This window comes from Chionomys nivalis, chromosome 10, assembly GCF_950005125.1.
Source record: "Chionomys nivalis chromosome 10, mChiNiv1.1, whole genome shotgun sequence".
NCBI classification, from domain to species: domain Eukaryota; kingdom Metazoa; phylum Chordata; class Mammalia; order Rodentia; family Cricetidae; genus Chionomys; species Chionomys nivalis.
In genome coordinates, this window is record NC_080095.1 from 24,377,204 (window position 1) to 24,386,685 (window position 9,482).

At 44.4% G+C, this 9,482-nt stretch overlaps 1 protein-coding gene across 1 annotated transcript; it reads right to left on the reverse strand.

The window, feature by feature from the left end:
* Positions 1-7,914: 7,914 nt before the first annotated feature.
* Positions 7,915-8,687, reverse strand: LOC130883160 (cytochrome c oxidase subunit 8C, mitochondrial). Its single transcript, XM_057783421.1, has 2 exons — positions 8,568-8,687; positions 7,915-8,007 (listed from the first exon to the last, which is right to left on the reverse strand). The coding sequence occupies exons 1-2, from the start codon at positions 8,685-8,687 to the stop codon at positions 7,915-7,917; spliced, it is 213 nt and encodes a 70-aa protein (XP_057639404.1).
* Positions 8,688-9,482: the final 795 nt, after the last annotated feature.

The window sequence follows — 9,482 nt, forward strand, 5'->3', positions numbered from 1 at the left end:
GGTAGCTCCTCCCCGTGAGATGTTCAGGACCATTTGTATGGGGTATTTAAGACCTGGACCCTAGACCTGCCACATGATTTCTCTCCTGCCTTTCCTGAGAGTCACTTGAGAGTTGTTTTGTTCTATTTATTAAACCTGGTTTTATTAATTCGTCTGGATTTGGCTTATTGTATTGGCAAAGAAACTCACAACAGAAGATCCAAAAATACTTACATTTGGCTTCACCAACAAGCCAGGATACCTTTTCATCTGAGTTGTAATACTTACAACAATTATAATCCTACTGAGTAACCCTGTCTCAATATATATATATACATATATATATGTATATATATATATGTTCAGCAACTTATAAATTAAATACCTTACATATATCTACCAAGTCTTTGCCTAAAAGCCTAAATTCATGATTCCTAAAATTATTTCCATTTTCTTTCATTGATAAAGGCTATCAGGGTAAAATACTTGATCAATATAACCGTTACAGGTTACTTTATTTCTAAATAGCCTAAAAGCAGTTTTCCCACAAATGAACAGTTATGGTAGATCTTAGTAAATAGGTAAGGTTTTAATTAACACATAATTTATTTTACCCAACTATGATGGTTAAGTTTTTATTTATTTGTTTATTTTTGGTTTTTGAGACAGTGTTTTTCTGTGTATCTCTGGCTGTCCTGGAACTCACTCTGTAGACCAGGCTGGCCTTGAACTCACAGAGATCCACTGTTGTAGGATGTCCTTCTGTACATGTGTTACTTTTATTGGTTGATGAATAAAGCTGTTTGGGCCAAGGGCTTAGCAGAGTAAAGCCATGTGGAAAATCAGAACAGAGATAGAGAGTAGGTGGAGTCAGAGAGATGCCATGTAGCTGCAGAAGGAGACAGATACCCTAGAACTTTACAGGTAGGCCACAGCCCTGTGATGATACACAGATTAATAGAAATGGGTTAATTTAAGATGAAAGATTTAGTTAATAAGAAACCTGAGCTAACAGGCCAAAACAGTGTTGTAATTAATATAGTTTCTATGTGATTATCCAAGTCTGGGAGGCCAGGAAATGTATAGCAGACTCTGCCTACAATTTACCTGCCTTTGCCTCTCTGAGTGCTGGGATTAAAGGTGTGCCCCACCACCACCTGACTGTGGTGGTTCATTTTACGTCAACTTGGATAAACTGTGATACCTAGCTATTCAGTAAAACACTATTCTAAATGTCTGTGTGAGAACTGGAAGGGTTACTATTTAAATCAACAAACTTTCTGTAAAACACATTTGGCTGACTTCATCACATGATCCAAAGGTTTGTTTGTTTGTTTTTGTTTTGTGAGACAGGGTTTCTCTGTAGCTCTGAAGCCCGTTTGGGAACTAGCTCTTGTAGACCAGACTGACCTCGAACTGGATCCAATGGCTTTTTAAAAGACTGAGACACTAGGCATACTGGTGCGTGCCTTTAGTACCATTCTAGTACTTGGGAGGCAGAGGCAGGCGAATCTCTGAGTTCCAGGACAGCCTTGTCTCCATAGTGAATTTCAGGACAGCCAGGGCTACATAGAGAAATATGTCCTAAAAATCAAAACAAAACAAAAAGAGGCTGAGGTTTGGAATGGAGTAAAATTCTTTTTTTTTTTTTTGGTTTTTCGAGACAGGGTTTCTCTGTGGTTTTGGAGCCTATCCTGGAACTAGCTCTTGTAGACCAGGCTGGTCTCAACTCACAGAGATCCGCCTGCCTCTGCCTCCCGATGGAGCAAAATTCTTGCTTAGCATGTACAAGGCTCTATGTTCAACACAATCAAAACATAACAAATAAATGCCCCTAAAGTCTTTCCGTAAGAAGTCTTCCCCGAAAGCAAATCGTCTTCAAACTTAACTACAACATTATAATGTGCCTTCAGTGGGAGTGTCACAACTTAGGTGGAAAGGGATCCTGACATTTGGGAGCCAAGGAATGCCAGGTGCTTCAGCTAGGATGGAAGAGTGCCCTGGCAGTCGGGAACCAGGGAAGGTTTCCCAGTGTGACAGCGCTGCTCCTACACGAGAGGTCTTCCCAGCGAAGTTGTTATAGGTGCTCCGGAGTGTAGCAACTCTGCTTTCCCCAGCGAAAGTGTACAGTCCTGCTCTGCTCTGCTGCGCTTCTGACTTCCCCAGCCAAGCTGTAAGGTTTAACAACTCGGTGCTGCTAGGGGAAGGCGTTCTTAGCGAAAGTGTTACAGTTCCGCTTCGCTCTGTCTCTGCTCCAGCAAAAGAAGGCCTTCACCCAAACCGTTCAAGAGATTTATTGGAAGGGAAGAATCCAGGAGAGTGAGTGTCTCTACCAGGGTGAGGAAGAGCAGCACTAACTGAACAGGCGCAGGACTTATATAGAGCTTCTTAGGGGCGGAGTTTTTCCAGGGAGAAGAGGGATTGGGTTAGTCTTTCACTGCTCAGGGATTGGTTAGTTTAGTTGGTCAGGGGCAGAGATGGCTGATCTCAGGGCCAAAATGTGTTTCTTTCTCTGGCCTTTTAAAGCTTTTTGGCTCTAGTTTTGGGTCCAGGGCGTATTTCTTTCACTGCCTCTGACTCTAGGAACAAAGTGTGTTTCTTTGGCACTGGTTTCAGAGTCAGGGCATGTTTCTTTGGTTCTGGGTTCTGGGCTAAAATTCTTTCACTGGCTTGGGTCTCAGAACCAGCATGTGTTTCTTTCACTGGCTCTGGTTTCAGAGCCAGGGCGGGTTTCTTTGGCTGACCCTTTTACCCTACATTCAGCCTAGAGTGCCTGTAAATTTTGAATTTACTAGCTTTCATAACTACACACAGCAAATTTTTAAACCAGTTTCTATGTACAAATAAGTAATCACACACATACTTTATTGGGTGTTTTCTTTGGAAAACCTTAACAAAATCACCAAATTGTTCTTTTTGTTTGAAGATTGGGGATATTGGGGCAACTTTGTAGCCCAGGCTGGCTTCAAGTTTATGATCCTCCTATCTCAGCCTCCTCAGTGCTAGGATTACAGTTGTATACCACCACACCAGGCTACCAATAAAAATGTTGACATAGAAATATAATACTAGAGTAACCAAATGCAAATTTTCTCAGATCTTTAGGTCCACCTATGTGTTGGTGCATTGCCCTTAGTATTCACAGGAATACAGTATCTATGAAATGAACAATAGCAAACATATCTAACAAGAACCTATATTTATTTACTTTCAAGCACTACGCTAAAAACTATTTTCTTTTGTTCACCAAGTTAATTAATCCCCACAAAATCCCTTCAAAAAAGTAATTCTAAGTCCCTATTAAAGAGACAATGAAATTGAGGCTTAGAGTTGAAGGGTGCTGCTCATTCACACATAACTACACAGTAAACTAAACCTCAAAGGTGGGCGGGTTTGTGAGAGGCTCAGTGTCTAAAGGCACTTGCTGCCAATCCTGACAACTGAGTGCAACTTCAGGACCCACATGATAGGAGAAGAAAACCGAGTCCTGGAAGTTGCTCTCTGACCTCTACATCATGGCACATATGCATAAATACATAAATAATTTTTTTGAAAAAGGTATTGACAGTTTGAATATGAAATGCCCCCCTCAATAACCTGATGTCTTAACAGCTTAGTAGCCAATTGATGGGGCTTCATGAAGGGATGGATATTGAAGGCTCCAATCTAATCAATGGTTTAATCCTTTGATGGATTCATAGTATTAGGAAATCACTGAGAAAGGATGGTGGTGGTGTATGCCTTTAATTTGAGCACTTGAGATGAGAGACCCAGTGTAATGAAAAAATTAAAAATGCTGCAGGATCCACGGCAGCAGTAGGCAGCAAAAATGCTGTAGGTCTCCAAGTAGTGGTAGCGGGCCATGTGGCAGGCAGGCAGGAGGCCCTGAGAGCAGCCAGTCCCAGGCAGAGACAACTGCCCATCCCCAAGCCATGGCTGGTCCCAGGCAGGGAGACACATGGCAGGCGAGCAAGAGACAGAGACATGGATAGGCACATCATGCAGAGTGAGGTTGGATATTTATTCAAGGGGTTACGGAGGGGGAAGGGAGAAGGGGAGAAAAGGAGAGAGAGAGAGAGAGAGAGAGAGAGAGAGAGAGAGAGAACAGAAGCTGGGGAAGGGGAGAAGTGGGAAGAGAGGCAGAGGAAGACAGGAAAGAAAAGAGAGCTCAGGCTAGAAGCTGAAGATCGGCCTGCCTCAGCAGGTGGGAGAGAGAGTGGGCATGACTTGTCTCTTAAAGAGACAGAACAATCATTATACCTGGGCCCTAGAAAATCCCTGATCTGCAGACCTTGAACGATAGGATTCAAGCCCCAACCCAGGGAAAGAAACACAACTTGAAAACGGAACCAGAACCAGGAGAAGAAACACTTTGTCCCCAAACCTAGAGCCAGAGAAAAGTCCCTGAACCATGAAACTAGGACCAAAAGAACACACTAGGTCCCTGGGTTTAGGGCATATCTGTGCCTTGGCTCCAAGATTAGGCTTAAAAAGATAGAAAGAACCAGAAAAAGAAATACAGTTTGGCTCCAGAAATGGAGTCATTTCTGCCCCTGATTTAAAACCAGCCAATCCTTGAGCAGGGAAAATGGGCCAATCAGAGCCTCAGGCAGTTATTGGCAGTTGGGAGTTTCCCTCAGGCCTAGAAAGCCCCCTTACCTCATTGGAGGGCAGCCAATTCCCAAGCCTGGAAGTCTGGAATTCCCCCTCACGCAACTAGGGGGCAGCCAATCACAAGTCCTAAGACTTAGAATTCCCCCATGCCTCTGCCCCTATATAAACCCCATTTTTAGCTGCTCTGGGTTTCTCTCCTGCACTGTGCCTGTGGCTGCTGCTGTAGTCATCACTGCTGCTTTGGACAGACAGAGGGACCTGAGTTAACTAGTGAATAAAGACTGTTTTTGCATCAGCTTGGCCTTGTATTGATGAGTGGGTTCTGGAGTTTGAACAGAGAAGCAGAGGTAGGCAGATCTCTTGCGTTCAAGGCCAGCTTGATTTACAGAGCAAGTTCCAGGACAACCAAGGCTACACACAGAGAAACTCTGTCTTGAAAAACCAAAAAATAATAATCATGGGGGAGATCAAGAATAGAAAGTTGGGGCCTAGTTGAATACACTGGGCCCCAGTGTATCCTTGAGATTCTATTCCCCCAACCACCTCCTTTCTGCAGCACTCTCTTCTCTACTTCTTGGCCACCGTGATTGTGAAATGCTCTGCTTTGTCATACTGTCCCCCAAGCAAGACAGATAAAACCATGAGCCAAGATAAGTCATTCCCTCTTGACAATGCTTCTGTTGGGATTTGGTCGTAGCAACAGTAAAAGTAATGACAACAGCTGTGTATACATATATGTCAAACTTGAAAGATGATTAAGAACAAAATCAGAAATTAGGAGTGTGACTGTGTGCATGTAGTAAACAAAGTTTGAAAAGATTGGTGTAGGAGGTCCTTTTGTGTTTGTGTTGCTTTCATTGGTTGAATAAAGAGACTTGGCCTTTTGATAGGGCAGCCCTTAGGTGGGCGGAGTAGACAGAACAGAATACTGGGAAGAAGGGAAGTGTGGCAGATGCCATGAATCTCCTGCCTGAGATGAACGTAGGTTAGAGTCTTGCAGGTAAGCCACAATCACGTGGTGATACACAGATTAATAGAAATGGGTTAATCAAGATGTGAGAGTTAGTCAATAAGAGGCTAGAGCTAATGGGCCAGGCAGTAATTTAATTAATACAATTTCTGTGTGGTTATTTCAGGTGTAAGCTAGTCAGGAGGCGGGACACAGCCCACTCCACTCACAACAAAGATAAATGGCTACAGTACTGAAACTCAGGGCTAAAGCGTGAGACCAAAACAGGAAACACAGAGCTTGCAGGTTGCAGGTTCTGTTTGCAGTTAAGAATAAGTTTCTGTTTGTCCTGTGTTTATTTGACCCATTTGCACTGGACACGCTTGATCGTATGTGAGCGGGAGATTCACCGGCAGGAAATACATCAGGATGTATGTTTACCCGATTGGATGTAGGCAGGGGTATGGAGGCAGGAAATATGTCAGGGTGTATGCTTGGCCCTGATTGAACTTGATGGGAAATGCCATAAATTGAGGGCTTGCCTTTTTAAGCCCCTGAAAACCATGATTTGTGTCCAGTTTCTGGGAATCCAGAGATGGACCTGGTCAGAGAGTCCATCAATCTGGCCAATAAATTAAAGTTTGCTTCAAATTTGATTGTAGTAGTGGTCTTCTTCTGGACTGGTGCAATTAACAAGAACACTAATCTCCCATGGTGAGGCCTTGGGTTCCATTCCAGGCCACACACTGTTAGGGACTGAGAAAAAGCCCCCAAGGAAAACCAATAACCATGTATGTAATAGCAAGAGAGTTTATTGATTCCAAAGTTGGGGTGGCAAAAGAGCGACCCTCAAAGAAGGTCACAGTCTCCTTTTAAGCAGAGTTAGGGGAATTCCAGAGAGGAGGGATTAATCTGGAGTTGATTGACAGAGGAAAGATTAGTATGGGTACTGATTGGTGGAAGGTCCTAGTGGTCAGGGACCTTCCAGCAGTGGGATAGGGAAAGCTATCTTCAGTCTGCAGAAGTCAGGGGGCATCTGGTGAGCCTCAGAAGGGCTTTTGGGGCCTGCCGATCTAACAGAAGGGTGGGGTGCTTGCTAATTGTCACCCATAAGCTGAGGTGTTCATGAGACCTGCTTGTTCAGCTCTATCCTTTTCTAGTGAAGTGAAACTAAGGTCTGTTCTCTCTCAGGGCTCTGGTTTGCTGCACCCCTTCCAGCCTTTTCAACACAAAAACAGTCCTAAAATGGGACTGGCAAAACATGAAAAATATTTAGCTAAATTTATAGTACCTTAAAGTCAGATGGCACCCAGTGGTGGTAGCTCTAAAGGCATCGAGGAAGCAGCATGGAGCTGGCACCAAGCTGTGGTGAAACAGGGTACCCCAGGTGGGTGTGGGCATGGAGCTGGGGGCCCAACCCCAGCAGACCGCTCTGCTTGCAGGGCCTCCAGTTCCACACTTCTGGTTTGCTACTTCATCATTCACGGGCCTCCTCCCCATCCCCAATGTCCCCCACTTGGTTAGACCCAGCCAATCAGAGAAGGGCAGATCTGCAAACCCCTACTTTTTTCTTTTGCCACATCTCTGGGCGTTCCCTGACACATCCAAAGATGTCACAGCCAATCAAGTTTAAACTAATGTAACCGTTGCTTTCTTAGCCAATCGGATTTGCTGGAGATGACCTAACTGTCCCTGGAATTCCTCTAGCTGGGCTTAAAAGGAGCCTACCAGTTTCTCTCGGGGTCGCAGCCATTTTGTTGTGTGGTTGACTCCTGCATGCTGGAATTTGTTCTCAATAAATAAAGGCTCTTGAGAATTGTCTGTGTGAGTGGTGGTCTTTGTGGAGTGATCTGCGGACCCTAACAAATACATGTTTAATCTTTCTCAGTTGATGTTACTAGACTTAAGTGATCCCATCCATAAAACTCTTAATGTCACTCAGAATCACCAAGTGCAACCTTTCATAGCAATCCCACTGACTTTTTTTCCCCTTGTATTATTTCATTAGTAAATTTTTAACAGCTTTCATGATGTTTCGAAAACAATCTCTAAGCACTGGGGTGTACCTCAGTGGTAGAGTGCCCCTCATGTATGAGACCCTGGCTTGGATCCCTAGTATTTCAAACCCCCTAAAAAGTACAAAGAAAAACAATACTAAGCACGAACAAGTGTTTCCATTTTACTTAACACTTAGGCAGATTTTTTTTCCATCAATATAATGCACAGTCCGAAAAAAAAAGTGCAGAATACACAGACATACAGTTATGAATATTCACAATAGGTTCAACGAAGCAATTTTTCTCATGTAAAGGGGCCATTGCTTTTAACAAAAGCATTTTGGACCTGCAGTGATGCTCAACGTCATCTTGCATCTACTGTCCTTTGAACTGGTTCAGATTGGTTAGCACATATGCAGCAGGGGTGAAAAAGGTCGTAAAAAACACGGCAATTCCAACAACCGATTCCTGAAAAAGAAGAAAAGTAGTATTAATGAGTATGGCTTCCCCAATCTATGGTTAACAAAATGGCTTATGGGCAGAGGTGCGTGGAGGTTAGCAATAAAACAACTCTGTGAGCTTTTATGCACAAAACTCTGGGTGTGTTTCCCCCTCCTCACACACATAGCTGAAGATCTTCTTAAAGGCCAGAGAGACGGCTCATCTGTTTAGACTTTCTACTGCTCTAGCAGAGAACCTAAATTTCATTCCCAGCGACCCACATCACACAGGTTACAGCTAGCTCTAGCTCCAGATCCAACACCTCTGGCCTCTTCAGATTCCTGCATTCACATTCATGCCAGACACACACACACACACACGCTGAGGGCATCTGTTCCTTCCTATACACACACACACACACACACACACGCTGAGGGCATCTGTTCCTTCCTACACACACACACACACACACACACACACGCTGAGGGCATCTGTTCCTTCCTACACACACACACACACACACACACACACACACACATTCCGAGGGCATCTGCTCCCTCCGAGCCGTTAGGCAGGCTCTACCTCACCGTGGGCGACAGAACTCGGTGGCGTGGCTGTCCTGAGTGGGTGAGGCGACTGCCAGGCTTCAAGAAGAGGACGACGTGGTGGTGGAGGAGGGAAGGACAGAACAACAGCAGGCGAGACATCGCGGGCCAGAAGAAGACCACTAAGGCAGAGCAAAGCCGGTACCACCTGTGTGGAATCAAAGCAAAGACGTTGGTACGGTCCTCGAGGAAACAGCGGGCGTGTGGTCCGAGCATGCGCATCAAAGCATCAACCGCACAGGCCCCAACGTTGATGGAATTTGCACTTTTGTTTTGTTTTGTTTTTGTTTTCGACAGGGTTTCTCTATATGTCCTGGCTTTCCTGGAACTCACTCTGTAGACCAGGCTGGCCACAAACCCGGAGATCTGCCTGCTTCTGCCTCCTGGGTGTTGGGATTAAAGGCATGCACCATCTCGCCCGGCTCCTATTGTGTTTTCTTCTTCCTATGTATCCTAATATTTCCTAAGGAAGCTTGTTAATTATATCTCTTTATTTTTAAAGTCTGTTATGTCGAGGTCTAAATCTTGCATTCGAGACTGGCCTCTCTATCTTGACCAGCCCTGTGCAGTAGGGAGGCACTACGGAACTGGAGAACACAGACCAGGCTTAGTTAGTTATAAGAAAATGCTTCAAGGCTCCAGGTATTGAGTATGTACTCAATAACGTGCGACTGCTGCTGCACCCAAATTTAAAGGCTCCTGTTGGCTCTTATGGCTTTGTCCAGCTATTCAATGATCCTTGGCTGTCCTTTCATGGTTATGAGTAAGGTGAATTACTTGGGTTCTTTTCTATTGGTATCTTAATTCATCACACTGTTCAAATGCCATAGACTAGATAGCTAATAAATAAACTTAGTTCTCCCAGTTCTAAGGTGGCATTACTGGCCTGTGTGGATA

Excerpts from the sequence above, each read along its gene's own strand:
- LOC130883160 (XM_057783421.1), bottom strand. The coding sequence starts at position 8,687 with ATGTCTCGCCTGCTGTTGTTCTGTCCTTCCCTCCTCCACCACCACGTC. Across the intron at positions 8,008-8,567 it reads ACCGAGTTCTGTCGCCCACG|GAATCGGTTGTTGGAATTGC; the intron begins GTGAGGTAGAGC and ends CTTCTTTTTCAG.